The sequence below is a fragment of the Struthio camelus genome, chromosome 22 (assembly GCF_040807025.1).
Source record: "Struthio camelus isolate bStrCam1 chromosome 22, bStrCam1.hap1, whole genome shotgun sequence".
Taxonomy (NCBI): domain Eukaryota; kingdom Metazoa; phylum Chordata; class Aves; order Struthioniformes; family Struthionidae; genus Struthio; species Struthio camelus.
In genome coordinates this window covers 529,910-547,456 of record NC_090963.1, presented here as the reverse complement: position 1 = coordinate 547,456, position 17,547 = coordinate 529,910, and the positions used below count along the sequence as shown (strand labels likewise).

The following is a 17,547-nucleotide window of genomic DNA, read 5'->3' as shown; positions in this document are numbered from 1 at the left end:
CTGTGCGCAGCTGCGTGCGGGGCGGCGGGCCCCCTTGCCTGGCCGCCCCAGCCGCCTCGCCCGCCGCCAGCGTTGCCGTTGCCCTGCCGTTCGCTTTGCCCGGTGGGGCGCAGAGCGCGGCACCTGGGGCCCGGCGCTCTCCCCGCGCGCGCAGCCCACGCGTCCCCGCCTTGCAAGGCGAGCTCGGGGCAGCGAGCCGAGAGGAGACGCCGTGGTGTCGCTCCCGCGCGCTGGCAGGACGGGCAGAGGCGAAGCGTGGCCCGAGCGCTGCCTTGGCGCTTGTGTCTGTTTCCCCCTTTGCTTCCCACGTCCTTTCTCGGGACCCTCCTTTCCCCCTGCCTTGGCGCGACGGACAGCATTAGGAGACGCGTTCCTGTTGCTCTTGCGGTTCGAGCAGCAGGAGCCGCGCGTGACCTGCCTCCCTTGCTGAGCTGCCGTCTCTGCAGCCAGGACGTCCCTGGGGTGCCCGTTGCCGTTGCTCTTCCTCGGAGGACACGCGCCGCGCTGCAGCGGTGGCACCCCGGCCCGGGCGGAGGGCGCTGCCCTGCCCGCCCCGGCCGTTGGCGTTGGCACCGTGACACGCGCCCCCCTTTCGGTGGTGGTTTTTAAGGCAGTGCAGATGCGCCGGTTACCTTGAACGTCTTGCTGCCGCTAATGAATTGCTAATACGATCTTCTAGATAATTGTATTTCCATAGTCCTCACGTTTTAACGTCTCCAAAAAGCTAGCGTTTGTTTGCTTGATCTCCCAGCGCAATACAGTTTGCACCAACTCCGGTTCGGAGCAATCAGCTACGGATCAACCAAAAGCAACGGTTTAACGACACAAAGGCCCTATGTCCTTGTTGACGGCGCGGCGGCGGCGCTGACGTGCCTTACCTTTGCTCCTCTGCTGTTGCAGCCGATGTTCTGGTAGCGCGGGTGCAGCTGGCAGGGGGCCGCTGCCCGCCCGCGCTCAGCCCGCCCGCCCGCCCTCCGGCGCAGCCTCCCAGGGCCGCGGGGGCGCAGGAGGCGGCACGGCCGGGGACGCGGCAGCGCCTGGGCGGTGGGCGCAGGGGAGGCGGCTGCCAGGAGCGCCGCCGGGCTCCCCGCTGCGCCTCGTGCCGTCGAAGGCCGCTGCGGGCAAGGGAGGGCGGCGCCGGGCGCCGCGGCGAGGAGCGGGCAGCGCCGGGGCCGGGGCCCGAGGAGTCGCGTCCTGTCCTGTTGGTGGCGCGAGCGCTGGCGCGCGTGCGAGACGGAGGCCCGCAGCGGCTCCTGCAGCACCGACGCGGCTCTCGGCCGGGGCAGGCACCGTCTGCCCGTCACGCTCCCGTTATCCGCGGCTGTCGGAGAAAGCGCCGTGCAGAAGCACTCCCTTCCCTCCCCTTCCCTCGACTGCCCGCCGAGGCGCTTTGGGGAGAGCGGCTAATAGCTTTTCGCTTCCCCGCAAAACAGCCTCTCGCGCTCCGTGTTCGGGTGCCCGTCAGGAACGCGTTCCCTGCCGCCTACGCCGATGACACCTGAAAGCCCGCGTATGCGCACCCGCCGTCTTTGTCCTTTGGTTTGCCGCTTGGCCGGCGCAAGCAGGCTGCGTACTGGGGCGCTCTGGACAACGTGCCCTTCGCGGAGCGGCTGGTAGCGGCTGGAGAGCTGCCGCGCTGCCCGGCCCGGCAGGGGTTCGAGCGTGAAGCCACTCGCTCGGGCCGGGGGAAGGGGCTTGAAGCGCCGCCGGGTGCTGCCTCGCCCCCGGGGAAGGAGCGCTGCGCCGCCGGGCCGGGCCGGGCCGGGCGTTCGGGCAGGGAGAAGAGCGCGGGGAGCTCTGCGCGTGGGGTCGGGGCAGCAGCAGGCAGCGTGGGCGGGTGGCCGGTCCCCGCGGCCGGGCGGCGCGCTCTGCTTTTTCCCCGGCCCTTTCCGCGCGCCGCCCCGCGGGGAGGCACGTTCTCGCGGAGGGGCAAGCGGGCACCGCGGGGGCGGGGGGCGCGCGCCGGGGGGGCCCGCCTGCCGACGGGGTGACTGAGGAGCATCTCTGCCTCTCCTGCCAGGTACGGACATGGCCGTGTTCTGCCTGCTGTGCGGCAAGCGCTTCCAGACGCAGACGGCCCTGCAGCAGCACATGGAGGTGCACGCCGGAGTGCGCAGCTACATCTGCAGCGAGTGCAACCGCACCTTCCCCAGCCACACGGCCCTCAAGAGGCACCTGCGCTCGCACACAGGTAAGGCGGCGCGCGCCCTTTGGCGGCTCGCTGCGCGAGTGCGCCGGGCGGGCTGGAGCGTCCCGAGTTGCAAGCAGCGGCACGGGGAGCTCTGTAGCCGCCCACGGCGGTGGAGCACCGCCCCGCGCGCGTCCCCTGCCCCGGGCGCGCTCTGCCGCAGCCGGTCGAGGAGCGATCCCTGCTAACCTGGGGCCAGTCAGGGCTCTAGCTGCAAGGATGACTTGGAGAGGCTTGCTTTGCATTTTTACTTAAAAAAAACCAAGTCAAACCGTACTTAAAAAAAAAGCAAAAAGCATCAAGGCAGCTGTAACCCACAACTGAGGTTGTTTGGGTTTAAAAAACAAAACAAAGGAAAAAAAGCCCCATGTAATAAGTTGATCCGGTATAATGTGACATGTGACCTTCTTAGGGGATGTGCAATCATAGCCCGCTTCATCGGCTTACACGCAGTAGATGCACATAATCAGCTGGTCCTCAGCCTTGATGGGGTTATAGCGGCCCGTGCTACGTCTAGATGGTGTTTGAATCGCATGCTCCACCAAAGTGCTGTTGGGTTGGAGGAGAGTCAGGGTGTGAAAGCACCGACGGGACCGCGTAAGGCGGTGTCCTCAGACTGCCTGCTGGAGAACGGCCGCGCTCGTTGCAGCTCTGGAGCACGCTGCCAGGCTGCTGAGCCGTGTCCTCAGGTGCTCTGCCACGCTTCGCGGAGCAAATCCTGGCTGCCAGGAGTGACCCGAGCTTTGAGAAAAGGGAACGGCAGTACCCTCCTTCGGCAGAATCGGTATAGCGAGCCCAGCCTCGCGCTTGACGGCTCCGGTCGGAGCAGCGATGTCTTCCTCGAGACGTCCCCTGACAGGAGCACCGCTTCCTACTAATATAAGCGCTGTGATCTGATGCCAGTTATAGAACTTCACTGCTTACAGTGTAAGAACAAGCAATTCTTAGAATATTGACAACTGAAGAGTGGTCATATGTGAGAAATGGGTGTGTATACGTCCGTAACGTTCAAGACAGAACTGAAAAGTAAAGATTTCAAAGCTTTGCTGGTAGGCTTAGCTACCTGATTTGAAGTACTACAACAGACGCTTTCTGACAGTGCTAAGCTAGTTGTCCCCTGCAAAATCACTACGCTGCTTCTGTCCGGTCGGGCACCCAAAACTGGTCATCACTTATGGAAAATGCTTGCACAGGAGCAGGATGGTTTCCCTGGAAATTTTTACTTGTGCAGAGCATCTGAGAGATAGCAGCCTGTTTGGATAGGCTGTTTGTGTGCTTTTCCCATTAAGCTGGGAGAATGGTGCAAAACGGAGAGGGAGAACACACGTGCAGGGTGCTGGCGGCGAGGGGCAGAGGAGCTGGACCTAAGCCAGGCTTCACCGGTCACAGCTGTCTCATCCGAAAACCGGAGTCTAAAGGAGCTGAATATCCCGATCTCTGCATTTCAGTAGCCTTTTGCTGCTAAATCCTGGCCTAAAGTTAGTGGAGCTTGCTTTTTTCTTTTGAGCAGCAATGCATGTGCTACTTGGGTCTGCGTCTGGACGCAGGCGTGCTGGAGTTTAGGAGTAATAGGTTTTTGCTGATTTTTGCCTTTTTTGCTGGCTTTTTGCCTTCTGCCTTGCTTCTCCATGCACGGGGACACATAGACACCGCAGCGGTTTGCTGCGTAGCCCGGAGGGCTGCAGGGGCTGCTTGGTCGCAGCACAGCGCCGCGGGCGCCTCCGGGCGCCACGTGCCTTTCCCAGCGGGCTCTCGACATTAGCATAAGACGGTTCGTCTGAGCACCTCGACAGCTTTGCAGAGACGGGTCAAGTATTACCGCGCGTGAGCGAACGGCGGCACGAGGCACCCCGCTGCCGGTCACGCAGGCAGCTGGGCGCGGAGCCGAGCCGTCCTGGTGGCCGTGCCCCTTCCCTGCTCCTCCTCCTCTGCCCTGCCTCTTCCCAGCCCAAGCCTCGGCCCGCCGGCGTCGCTGCCAGTGCCCCGAGCTGCCTCGGGGCTGCCGCCGGTGAGTGCTCGCGGCCCCTCGGCACGGGCGCTGCCCTCCGTCCTGGGGGAGGGCGGCTGGCGCTTCCCGAACCTGCGACTCCCCGTGCCGGGGCGAAGACGGACGGGCAGAGCCTCACCCATCGCTCGCACGTGCCGCGCCGTAGAAAAGAAACGCTTCCTGATGAGTCCCGGGGGGCCGGTGACCTATTGCCGGGCACGGTGATTAGCTGGATTGTGCCGCGCTGTGTGGCGGGGACGCTGGCCTGTAATTTGCGGCTTTGCTATGAATCATAGGCACTGAAATTGCTTTTTTTGGTGGTGGGGAGGAGAGGATGGCTTGCAGGTGGGTGGAGAGAGCGCTCCTCTCCCGTCTTTTTCCAACAGGAGTTGGAGGCTCGTACTCCCTCCGCGGCTTCGTTCTGATAGCAGTTTTATTTCTGGTAGCTTGGCAAATATGTATGAAGTCTGGATCTCTCTTTTCCTTCCCACTTTTAATAGGGTTGCAGTTTGCATACTGCCTTGAAAGGGGGATGCTGGCTGCCAGGGGATGCGTTGGCGGTATCTCCAAAAGGTGAGCTCTGTCCCAGGCGCTTGGAGCTGTGATTTCCAGAGCTGCGCGTTTGGGTGGGCTCTTGGTCCGAGTGAGGAACACGAGCACCACGTGTTTGCTGAGCCTCCGCAGGGCCCTCTTCAAGCCAAGCCCCGGTCAGATCACCATGCTTCTCCAGGCGACCCTCACCTTTTCTTCACAAAGACTAGCTAAGGCCAAAATGGAAAAAGTCTGACCTGGCCCTTTCTGCAGGTTTTAATCAGGAAAGGTACGCTCAGGGATGCAGCTTCTGGTCCTTAGGTTACGGAAGGGATGCCTCCACAGGCGGTGTTTTACCTTTAGTCAAATGTGTTGTAAGGTTTTTAGTTGCAATTAATCTTCAGTGCCATTCATGGCTAGCAGATATTAGAAGAATGCTGGACCGACTCAAAGGCTAGCTCAGTGGCTATAGGCACGTTAATACCACGTGCAATAGATATTTATAGCAAGTAATGCACTGACCCGGATTGCAGCTTATACCATATGGATTGCATCACAACCTGTGATAGTTTATTAGGTCCTGATCTGAAGAAAATCAGGATCGTGTAGTGCTTCGTGATTGTGCAGTTGTGCTTCCCGGCTCAGGTATGATGATTTTTTTTCTGAGTGCAAAAAATTCCACGAAAGCAGCGCAAGCGGCGTAGAAGCGGGTAAGACAGAGGAGGAATTGTTGGTGCGGTAGGTGAAAAGTGAGACCGGGACTCTGCTACTGGTTATTTTTAAACCAAACACTTCCCTTGATTTTCTTAGCGCAGTTGTATGGGCGGTTTAATCTCTCTACCTCCATTTCCTGTCTGGAGAATGGGAATAATTAGTGTTTTTCCCCCGACGCTTTGTCTCGCGCGCCGACTCGGCCTTGGCGGCGGGCGGTTCGCGTCTGCTCTCGGCTCCCAGCGCCCGTGAATTCGCGAGGCGCCGGGTGGGTGGCGCGAAGCCCCTGCGCCGCAGCGCTGCGTCCAAGCCGGCACACATCAGCGCCAGCGCCGCCGCACGGGGCCGCGGCGCATCCGGCAATAAACTCCCGGCTGTGGCGAAAAGGCGTTTTATGGCCCTGCGGTGGGCTGTGCAGCGGGCTCGCGCGTGCGCCAGGTAGCGGTATAAAAGCGGGGTGGCAGGTGCAGGGGGCCGGCCAGGGGGGCTCTAATTCCTCCCCTTTGTCCTGCGCTTAACGCCAGGCTCATTAAGGGGCCCTGCAAAGTTAATCAACGTGCCACAAATTGGATTTTTTTTTGCCAGTTCTGCAGCCAGGGCTGAGCATGCTGTAAGGACTTGGGTCCGATTAATGTCCCCGTGCCAGGATTACAGCCAGGTGCTGCCTGCTTGCATTTTTGTGTTGGTCTGACTCTGGAGGTGCTGTGTTTAAACTCATTTAGCATGTGATCGGGCTGATAATTAAATTCGCGAAGATCCTGTCAAACTAGCTCCTGAGTTTAACACTTCATTTAAAGTACTAGGATGCTGCAAAGAAGCAGCAGGAGAAGGAAAAAAATTGCTGCTCCCCTCGGTGGCTTAGGTTAAACATAGGAATTATTCACCTGGCTTCTATTTACACATGTTCTTTCAAAAAATTAACAAATGGAAATGCTGTGAGCCCTGACATGGGGGCCTGGCAGTGAAATCGGTCTCTTCGGTTTTAGGAGCGAGGAGCCAAATGGAGTATTCGGGCAGTAACGGGAGCGGGAGCCTGCTGGGGAGCTCTGCGGATGGAGGGATTTGCCGGAGCAGATGCATTTCAGCCCTGCAAGCTCGCCGCTAGTTCCCAGTGATCACAAAATAATAATCTGAAATATCGCAGCGTTGCTACGTGCAAAGCTCTAACAAGAATAATCACGTAGCGCTGCTGGCAGGGCTGCAAACTCGGGTGCGGAGCGAGGATTTATGTGGTGGGGGTCTGTCTTTGGGAGGGGGCAAAGGGCTGTGGATTTTGTCTCCAGGTCTGAAGAGAAAACAGAGAGAGTAAAATATCATTTTAAAGAGGAAGTGAAAGCACAGGCATGTGAGTATATAACTAGAAGGACAATTTATGCCCAGGCACGAGTGCAGTTTGACATGGGGATAATGAAAAAACGTAGGTCATTGTGGATGACTTAAGCCTTCACAGCTGAAGAAAATGTATGAAATGCGAGGAACATTACACGCTTGGCAGCTCTGCACATCTGCAGTAGGACAAGTGAAATACAGTTGGCCATTCTTTACCATAAACTGTGGTTGTAGGATATGCAGCACAGAGAAATTGTAATTACAGTGACAAGACAAATCAGTAATATTTAAATATTCATGAACAAAGTCTTGGACGATCAATCTATCTTTATTGTCCTTGCCTTCACTGCTGTAATAAATAAGTAGCTGGAGCCCTCACCTTTCATTCAAATAATTCGGAGTGTGGTGCTGAACTGAAGTTCATTTATCAGCCGCCCGATCCGGAGCATTTTAAATGCCCCGACTCACCCCGAGCCGGGGACGGTGGCCGTCTGCGAGCGCGGGGCTCCCCGTTGGGGCTAGGGTGGCAGCGGGGCCGGGAGGCTGGAAAGCCGTCCGGGAGCTGCTGAGCTGGGGCATCTGCTGCGGTGGGGTGAGAGGAGCATTGCGCTGCCGCCCGAGGGGTCCCGACAGCAGCCGGTCCGTCCCCGCGGAGGGGCAGGAGCCGTGCCCTGGCGCCAGGGCAGATCGCAGGACCTCCCAAGCGGGCTCTGGAGGCACGCTGGTGACGCTGGGTTTGCCCCGGGCTCCGCGCGGTGCCTCTAACACCGTCCTCGTGTGGTTGCAGGCGACCACCCCTACGAGTGCGAGTTCTGCGGCAGCTGCTTCCGGGACGAGAGCACACTGAAGGGCCACAAGCGCATCCACACTGGAGAGAAACCTTACGAATGCAACGGCTGCGGCAAAAAGTTCAGCCTCAAGCACCAGCTGGAGACCCACTACCGGGTTCACACAGGTATGTGCTGCGCGCCCGGCTCCGCGGCCAGCCAGGACGGCCCTGCAGGGGCCCTGTAAGCTAATGAGAGCTGGCCCGGTGCTGCGGCGCGCTGGGACCCTCCCTGGGGCGCCTCGACCGCTGCAGGATGGAGAGCGCAGGGCCCCGTGCCCTAGCAAGCGCCCGGTGGCCCTGGTGTTGGGGCACACGTCTCCTGCGCCATGCTGGCTCCAGCAGCCGTAGGGGCCAGGTGTTGCTCCGTGGGGATCCGGTTGTCCCCCGGGCAGAGGCTGGGCGTTGGACCGTCCCTCCGTGAGGCTGCGGCCACCTCTGCACCGGTGGCTCCTCCCAAAACAGGTCCTGCCATGCCCTGCGCTGCCAAACCCGCTGCTCCCCTGGCTTTCGAGCAGCTTGAGTCTGGGGAGCAACAGGGAGAGCTGCGAGCCTTCTCCTGCAAACCCAGCACCGTGGCAGTCTTTCCATTTAGGCTGGAAATATTTCCCCATGCAAAGGTGCCTGCAGCGTAGGCTGGGGCTGTGGGAAGGCAGCTGCGGCTCCTAAGGAATCCAGGTTTGCTGCTGGGGATAATGAATCATTGAATGCGTCAGCATGTAACTATTGTAAATAGTGGATCAATATTTAGATCACTTTTGCTGTTCATTACTTCATTATTCGCTGTGTCTGTGCACAGAGCGAGTATCAATATCGGGAAGGCTGGGCAGTTAATTACTGCACCGAAGCGAGGCCCTGAAATCTCAGCTGGGGCCTCACATGTTATCAAAATGCTTCTCCAGCCGAGCAGCCAGAGACCGCAGGCGTCCCGGCCGGGAGCCGTCGTCAGCTCCCTCCCGAGCGCCCCGCTCTCGGGCAGCCGAGTCGGTGCCAGAGCTACGAGAGCCGCGGTCCGCCGGCGTCGGCAGCCGCCTGGCGAGAGGGCTTCAGCCAGCCCCGCGCGGAAGGGCGCGCAGCCCTCGCCGGCGAAGGGTGGCCTGTCCGTGGGACGCGCCCTCGCGCTGCTCGTCGGAGGCTCTCGCCGCAGAGCCGAGCTCTCCCGAGGTGCTCGCTGTCGGCGCCGCGGGACGGCTGAGCAGCGCTGGCAGCTCACGCTCCCGTTTCCCCTGTGTTTCTGTTCCCCGCGCGGCCTGCAGGTGAGAAACCCTTTGAATGCAAGCTGTGTCACCAGCGGTCCCGAGATTACTCGGCCATGATCAAACACCTCCGGACCCACAACGGCGCTTCCCCGTACCAGTGCACTATCTGCCTGGAGTACTGCCCCAGCCTCTCCGCCATGCAGAAACACATGAAGGGCCACAAGCCAGAGGAGATCCCCACCGACTGGAGGATAGAGAAGACCTATCTCTACCTGTGCTATGTTTAAGGGACACGGAGGGGAAGTGGGTTTGAGTCATGGAGGACTGGGCAAAAAAAACGCATCATCCATGGCCTTTTGTTTTTATTTTTCATTTGTTGCTGTTACTAGAAGGATTCTCTGTTTCTGTTGGCGGCTCGTCCGCCCGCCGCGGCGGGGGCGCAGGGCGGCCGGCGGCCGTTTCTCGTGTTCTCCTTGCAGCCAGCGAGCGCACGCAGCAGGACCCAGCCATAGCCAAACGCTCGGTTGCGTTTCCTGACCGCCCGCCGCCAGGAGTCGGGACGAGCAGGGCACGCGCGCTGGACGGGGTCTGTTGACAGCACTGCCAGGGCTGCGGGTCTCGCGAGTTGTCCTCTCCCCACCAAAGTCTTTGCTCTTGCTCCCTCTCCGCAGTTCCTTGCTCACCCACCCTCCATTACCTGCTGCACTTGCAACCTGGCCTGTGGGCGGCAAGGTGGGGAAAAGCTGCATCGTTTAAAGCCCCAGGTTAGAGGCGTTTCCCTAACTTGACTGTCACTAGTCATAGCCAGCACAGATGGCTCTCGATGTGAAAGACTGTATGCGGAGGATTGCGCCCCGATGACGCGGTTTGTGTTGCAGCCCCCGATTTTGCAATGACCGGTGATTTGGGGAGGCTTTAATTTTTTCCCTTTTTTAAAATGTTTTCCTTCCTCCTTCCCCTCCCTCCATCACCGCAAGAAGGCTTGGGCGGACCTGCTGGGAACCCTCCTGCTGAAAGCAGCGTCTTGGCTCAGCACCTTGCGGCAGGCGCCGGGGCCGCGCGGGGAGGTGCCGCCCGCCGGCCTGGGCGCAGGAGAGGTGAGCCCCGTCCAGGCGCTCCTGGCCTGCCGCGTCGCGGGCGGTGCAGGCTTTCCTCCAGCCTTTTCAGTAACGGCCAAGCGGCCGCTGTCCGGCAGCGGTGCCGCGACGGGCGAGCGCAGCCCCGGGGCTGGAAACGGAGCGGGGCGGGGAAGGGAAGGGAGCGAAAGGGGCTGGCGGCCGGCGCTCGCGGCGCCCGCTGCCCCTGCCTCGCCGCGGAAGAACCGCCGGCCGCCGGCGCCCTTGGTGCCTGCAGCGTTGCGCTGGGCGCTCGGACGGCGGCCGTGCCGGCCTCGGTGGTTGTCCCGCGACGATAAAGGCTGTTTCCGTGCCTCGGGCACACGCCAGTCTGTTCAAGAGCCGGGAGGGCGGCGGCAGACGTCGCCCGGAGCCCGCCACCCTCTCTCCTGACCAAAGACCTCTCTATGCGTTTGCTTTTGATCGTCTCCTCCTGGGGGCGCCCGCCCCCGTCCCCGAAGGAGCCGTCGCTCCTGCTGCCGCGGCCCGACCCCAGTCTGCGAGGGCTGGGGGCCGCGGGGCGCTGCCCTGCCCGGCCGGGGCCCTGCGGAGACCCGTCCCCGCTGGCTGCAAGGAGCTGCGCGCTCCCTCCCCGGGGAGACTTGGCTGTTGTTGCTTTTCTTCTTGTTTTCCCCTTTTTGGGGCTTTTGGAACATGCCCGTGATTTTTTGCCCAGCCCTCGACTCTAGGAACCTATGAAGGAGCGGACGGCGAGAGATGGCTTCGCTTCGTGTTTTTTGCTTCGTGTTTGTTTTTAAAATTTTTGACTATTTCTGTGTTTAGCACATTTTACTTGAAATTACCTCGTTTTTTTGTGACCTCATGAGCTTTTATTGATTTGGGGGGAGCGGGGGCGGGGGTGTTGCTTTTTGAAGTGCCCGGGCTGTGTGCGGGCCGCGTCCCGGAGGGGCGGCGTGCGAGCCGCCCGCTCGGCGCGAGTGCGGCCGCGCCGGGGCAGCCGTGGCAGGGACGTTAGGGTGGATGGTTTTGTCGGCCTCCTTTCGTGCATTATCGTTACCAAAATTGGTATTTTGTTGAACGGCCTGCCTGACAGAGCCTGGCTCGTTGATTCTGAAAGCTACCTCTTATGTTTTTGTTTTGTTTTACTTTGCAGTTACAGAAGCACATTTTGCAATATTTGTGTTTGCTTTGTGACGTCAGTGCGGTTTTCATCTCATGCTTTACTTGCCGTTGTATCTTATTTTGTAACTTAGCTGCGTTTGTATTAAATGGAAAAAAAAAAAAAGTTAGGGAGATGTTTTGTAGATGGGAGTAAAGGGAACCGAACGGAAGGGGCGGAAGGTTTCTACGGCTGTCCCAGCCCCGTCTCGACTGTCGGGAAAAAACTGAAGGCCTTAAACTGGGGGAGATAAGTTCACGCGGCGGTGGAGCGGGGTCAGTTGCCGTCTAGTGACGATTTAGTACTTTGGAAAGGAAAGAGTTAAACTTGAATATGTGGGTAGAGCGTAGAGCGTTGTTTATAATGTGAAACACGTGAGCGCGAGAACAGCGAGGGCAGAACCGGGGCGAGCGGCGGCGGCGGCCCTGCGGGCTGTCGCCCCGTCTCGCCCCCGCGAGCCGTGTCCGCGCTGCTCGCAGCCGTGTCGCCGGCGAGGCGGCTGCTGCCCCCGGCCTGCCTGCGCGGCCGTGCGGCGGCCCCACCGTCACGCGCCCCGCGCGCCCGGCCCCGCTGCCTCCGTACGTCCACGGGCACATGCGACCCATGCTGCCGTCGCCGCTCCGCGTTGCGAGGGAGGAGCAGGACCGACGCTGCTTGAGTGCAATCCAGGATGCGACTTTGGAGAACGGCTTGCTGAATCTTTGTGCCTAAAAAAATAAAATAAAGTGAAATAAAAAAAACACAGACACACACACACAAAAACCAGTTCCTTCCTACGAAAAGTTGCTGCAGTCCCTCACAGGTGTACGGTACCCTTCTGCGGTGAGCTGGTACTGCCGGTCGCGGGGCGTCCTGGTGCCGCGGAGCGCCCGGCCGAGCTCACGTGGCACTTTCTGTTGCTGTGTCACCACGTCCCCTCCCCGCTCCCTGCTCCCCTGCCCCCTTTCAGCGTGGATATCGGCGTGTTTTGGCTTCAGAGCTCGGCGCGGTGCAAAGCTCAAGTTTTGTTTCTTGTTAGTTCCAAACAAAAAGGCAAAACCCAGCAGCGCGAGGTGGAAGTCTCGGCGGTGTTTAGAGCTGCAGAGCAGGAGGCGGTCGAGCGAGAAGTTGTCGGAGCAGCCGGTAACGTTTGCGCGGGTGTTGTCTGTGCTCTGCCGCGCCGCGCTGTGCCGTGCCGCGCCGCGCTGTGCCGTGCCGCGCCGCGGTGCCGCGCCGCGGTGCCATGCCTTGCCGTGCTGCGGTGCCGTGCCGCGCCGCGGTGCCGGCCTCGCAGCAGCGCCGTGCCTCTCCCGCTGCCAGTACCAGCGTCCGGGTGTGCGTCATAGTATTTGTTTGCCATAGTGTTACGTATGCATGATCTTTTAAGGCTAAGAAGCCGTGGTAAAGCTCCTTGACGCCTATCCATATATATATCTGACTATATATATATGTATATTATAGCACTGAGGACCAACTGCCCTGCTGGACCAAGCAAATAAGGCTTTCTTTCATTGCTTGTCTTTTATGTCGTGACAGCCCAAGTGCCAGTCTGATTGCTCTGTATTAAAAATAGTGTTTTGAATTAATTGATGTTATAGTTCCGTCTACCTCAGCACCTCCTGTTAGCCTCATTTTAGAAGGTGCCCAATTTTTTGTTTTTGGTTTTCCAGATTATTGGTTACTATTTTTTGTACAACTCTTTCTCTGTTTCTGCTTTCTCGTTCTGTTTGTTTCTTTGCAGTACTGCTTGCGAGTCCTCTCTGTTCTCTAGCCACAGACGCAGTTAGCTGAAAAGTTAAAAAAAATTAAAAAAATCCCAAGTTGTGGTGTCTTCTAGTTGCAGCTCTCCACATCTGCCTTCATTCTGTGTAGATTCAGATGCATTTCTTTGTAAAACTTCAGTGTTTCTGACAGAGGAAAAAAAAGAAAAAAAAGTATACTGCTGCAGGTTTTTTTCTCTCCATGTGTCACTAAGTGAAGTTCGTGCCTTCTAGAGCAAAGAGAATATTTTTTACATCCTACTAACAGTAGATTTTTTTGTAGTGAACATTTTTTGTATTTTTATTTATAAGTCTCATAAGAAAAATAGCAATGTTCAGTTGTATACCTTGAATCTGCAGTTAGAAAAAATAATAAAGTTAATTCAGTTGTCTCGGCCTGCTGCCTCTTTCTTCTGCTCTTTGCTTAGACGTTTCCCCGCCGGGAGGAGGAGCAGCCCGCGGCAGGGGCGCAGCGGCGGCCGGGGACCGCGGGACGGCCAGCGCCTCCTCCCAGCGCGGCGCCCGCGCCGGCCCCGCCGCCGCTCGCCACAGACGGGGAAAGGCGGCGAGATTTGCACCTTTGCAACCACGTTTCATAGCAGCTTTCTCGCAGATGGCGTCGGAGCGGAGGCCGAGGCGCGCCAGGTGGGTGCCGGGGACGCGGGTGAGAAGAGGCGGGTGAAGCGCCACCCCCCGCAGGTGCCGGGAGAGCTGCGGCCGCAGGACGTGTCCCCGCGTCCCGCGCTGCGCCCCCAGCCCCGAGCCCGAAGGTGTCCGAGTCCCCTGGTCTCTCCATCTTTGGGGCGGGGGGGGGTTGCACTTTGGGGCAAATCGGAGCTGCCGGTTTCCTGAGGCCGGGCGGCTGGAAGATCCTTTTCCAGGGAAAAGCGAGGTGCGTCCTGGTGGGTCTCCAGAATGTCTTTCACAGCCAGCAGCTCCCACTACTCCTGGTCTCCTTTAGGCGGACGTGCCTGTGTGCCGTGGCGTAGCCAAGGGTCCTTACGCTGGCAGGAGCCTCCTGCTCTCAGGTCCCTTGGCATCCCCAGGCAGCGTTTTGTCGCGGGCTGTGTGTTGCTTGACCGGGTGATTTGCTGCTGCCCTCTCTTTTTTGCTGGAGGAGAGGAACGGGCGCGTGGAGCTGTGGCGTTTCGGTTGTGAAAGCCGGAGGGGTCGTGCTCTTCCCACCTGTGCCGGGCCGCCCGGCCTCCGCCTTGCTTGGAGGGTGCACGCTCAAGGGCGCCCGGTCCTTGGGGGTCTCTGGCGGTGGTCCCTTGGCAGACGAGCTGGAGGCAGCCAGCCGGGCTTGGCCCACCACCTCCTCGGGCGGGCGCTGCTGGACGTCGAGCCGTCGGAGGGAGGGGGAGACCGCGCTGGGGAGCGGAAGAGCAGTTTCTCCGCTCTTCTGTCGGGTCGGACTGAGGCGGCTCCTCGCGCGCAGCAGCCCCGGGGCCGGGGTCCGCGCGGGTGCAGGCCCGGTGCGGCCGTGTGGGTGCGCGCGGACGCACGCGGGTGCCCGCGCCTCCCCGCGCTGCCGCCGCCGCCGCCTGCCCGCGCGGCTCACCAGGGAGCTGAGCAAGTTTGCCTCGATGAAAGTGAACTCGTTCATTTAAACCTGACTATAGAGTAGTCCGGCCCCCCGCTGTGTTAATTATCCTGTAGTTCTAAACTGATTGCTGTACACTAAGCTTAAGCCCTCCTTTATTTATTTACTGACTACATTAACAGCAAAGTCTGCACTCCTTTTCTGCCGCTGCGCTCGGCGCCGCTCCGGCAGCGGGGCGCGCGGGGGCTGCGGGTGCTCCCCCGGCCCCGCCGGTGTGCCCCGGGCCGGCGGCTGCACCCGGGCTCCCCGCGGAGCAGCCGTGCCAGGCGCCGGCACTGCCTGCCCTGCAGCGTGGGCCCGCGCCGCCCGCGTGGAAATTGCGATGCAGTTAAACGTTAATTACGTGGAAGCTACAGTGCAATTAGAGTCACTTAATGTAAAGCGTTACTTTTTTTTTTTAATGACGGATGAAATGTGCCGAGCTGCCGCTCGCGCGCCGACCCTTTCCGTACTGGCCCTTGCACTGGGGTTCCCAACCCGGTGCCAGCGCAGCATGGCCCCGGAAGGTGGCAGGTGGGATTTGAGCTCAGGACGTGCCATCGTGCCTCCATGGCTTGGGAGGTGGCTTCCACATGCTGGGAGCGCGGGCCGAGGCTGGGCGCAGGCTTTGGCCAACAGCCTCCAAGAGCTCCCTTGCAGCAAAGCTTCCTGGGCATGTTTGGGGCAGCCGGGGAAATGTCTCATCGAGGTGGTCCTAGTTCAAGCAACCTGCTCTCTGCACCATCCCTCCTAAAAGGGAGGAGATGAAATCCTTCTGCAGCATTTGGCCTCATACAAAGGAGTTATAATAACAGGGAAATTGTCATAGGACTGGGCCTTTGTCTGCACATTCACACAGCAGCTGGGAGTGATTACGCTGCAACAATGTTCTGTTCCATCAACATTATGTCCTCATTAAACTTTTATTAGTAGATTAGATTCAGATTTATTGATTTTTTTTTTTTTTTTGGAGAGAGAGGAAAATCCAGACTCATGATCTCGCAGAAAAGCCTGTAACTTTTCCTGTTTGCAGTACTTCACAAAACATTGAGAGGGAAAAGCGTCTTGAAGGAAGGACCTGGATCCTTTCTCCAACTTGGGCAAACTTGTTTTCCATGGGGATCTTTGGACCAGCGGAGGGTGAGCAGCTTCACAAGGGTGTCCAGGTTATGTGCAGCACTGCTACCTAGGACGGGGAATGCCAGAAGACTGAGTCCCCAGCCAGCACCAAGGTGGCCACCATAATGCAGACTACTGGTTAGCACAGGAAGGTGAGAACCATGGTGCTGGTCCCCAGGGCATTCATAGCAAGATGCTTTGCCAGGTGTCTGCAACAGGGTGGACAGGGCTGTGGGTGGTGGCAGAAATGGGCACTGGCAGAAATGGGCTGCCTTGCTTGCATCTCTTGGAGGAGCAGGATATCCCTGCTAAGAGCAGTGCCCAACAGAGCAATGCATGTGGAGGGCAGGCAGCCCCAGGGCTGCCAGCCATTGGTCCCTCTGCCGAGGCAGCTGGCTCTGGGGCAGAGAACAGCTCTTCTGGTGTGGAGTCCTGGGGCGCGGCAGGTCTCCTTGGTGCACCCTGGAGTCACCTAGTGCTGGGAGGATGGGGCAGGCCATGAGCCTGGGGTGCAATTGCAGGCAGATGATGGCCAAGGGGGCTTACTCGGCAGCCCGGCCAACCCCGTCCCCCACTGTGCCCTCAACTTGAGGCTTCGCGGGGCCGGGAGGCATCATGAGCCCGGTTCAATGGGCCCATTGGATTTGTCTGTTGGAGCGTTTGATGTTACATGAAGGCAGCTCATTCCAGAGGGTGTTAATTGCCCGCTGCAGTGATCAGGTCTGTAGCACCATCGATCTCAGTAGGATCAATGGGCTGATTTAGTGTCTCACGAACTCTTTAGCTGGACACCTCATCAATAGCCAGCCACTTACAGACCATCAGCACATTAGCACAGGCCAGCACTGCCAGGAGCCTGCTCCACCCATCCCCAGGCCCTCCTGTCACTCAAGAGCAGTTTTCCTGCAGGTGAAGGCTCTGGGAGGGTGAGTCGGACCATTGTGGGCTTGGAAACGGCAGTGGGAGAGTTGGTGCTGTGATGGCCATGTCCTCCCACCGCTTGCAGCCTCTAATGCTAGCACAAATGCAAGGAAATAGGATGGGCCTCCCTTCGTCTCCAGCCTTTCCAAGGATGGTGGCTGCTGCAGTTGCTCAGGTACGTTGCCAGTGTGAAGGCACAATGTCTGTGCCATTATCAGCTCTTGGGCAGGTATGGCAGAGCCAGGAAGCACCCAGAAAATGCCACCAGTCTTTCACTTTCTGCGATCATCGCGGCTGCCTAACAGCCTCAACTCTGAAATAGGTGTAATATCGTGTTGCACAGATCAGCTACCTACAGTTCTGGCACAAATCCCAGTCCTGTTGCTCTGTCTGGGGTGGGGAAGGTGGTTATTTTCTCTCCTGTTAGGCAGCAGCTTCATGCCTTTGCCCTGGCAGCAGTGGAGAGAGGGAGCGTGGTTGTTTATGACAGCAGTGGAAGTCTGCAGCAGCAGGGACTGGGACTGGTACCCCCAGCAGTCCCTTCCAGGACTTCATTCCTATGGAGGCAGCCCAGTTTGCTCTGGAATTTACTCAGCATTGACTGTCACCACCTTGTTAGCTGTCCCCCAGCTACTTCACCGCTGGGCAGGAATGTGGAGGGGGCCGGGCGGTCAAGCACGCAAAACAGTCAAGTGGGGAGACAAAGAAATACATTGAGCTGGCTCTCATGAAACAGCGAGCAACGGTGCACGAGCAGCAGCCCATGCCTGCGCTGGGCTGCTGGAGCTAGCGAGGGCAGAGCTGCTGGCAGGGCTGTGCCCCCTGCAAGGAGGCACGAGGGAAGGGGGAGATCGGGAAGGAGCCGGCTGACCAGAGGCGGCAGATGGAGCAACAAGGGGTCCGGGAAGAGGCAGAGGCAGGAGGGGGGCTCCCGGTGCCGCTCCGCGCCCTGGCTGCCGCCCGCCCCGGCCGGGCCGCGGGCCGCTGTCCGCGGTGCTGAAGCGGCGCCCGCCGCGCGGGGGGCAGCGCGGGGCGGCGGCGGCGGCGCCCGGCCGGGGGCCCCGCTCCGCCCCGCTCCGCCCCGCTCCGGGAGGCTGCCGCCCAGGTCCGAGCCCTTGCGCCTGTGCCCCGATGCTGCTGCTGCTGCGGGAAGCCAAGGGTTGCGCCAACGTGGGTCTCC

The 17,547-nt window shown here is 59.6% G+C and overlaps 1 protein-coding gene across 3 annotated transcripts in view; it reads left to right on the top strand.

Annotated features, from left to right (window-relative positions):
• The window catches only part of ZBTB16 (zinc finger and BTB domain containing 16), a 105,952-nt gene extending 92,816 nt beyond the window's left edge, over positions 1–13,136 (top strand). For all 3 annotated transcript variants that reach the window (XM_068916789.1, XM_068916788.1, XM_068916787.1), the window contains exons 5-7: positions 2,021–2,191; positions 7,534–7,701; positions 8,829–13,136. In XM_068916789.1, coding sequence (XP_068772890.1) covers positions 2,021–2,191; positions 7,534–7,701; positions 8,829–9,058 — 569 coding nt within the window. In that variant the 3' untranslated portion in view covers positions 9,059–13,136. The remainder of the gene's footprint in view (positions 1–2,020; positions 2,192–7,533; positions 7,702–8,828) is intronic.
• The last annotated feature ends 4,411 nt before the right edge of the window (positions 13,137–17,547 follow it).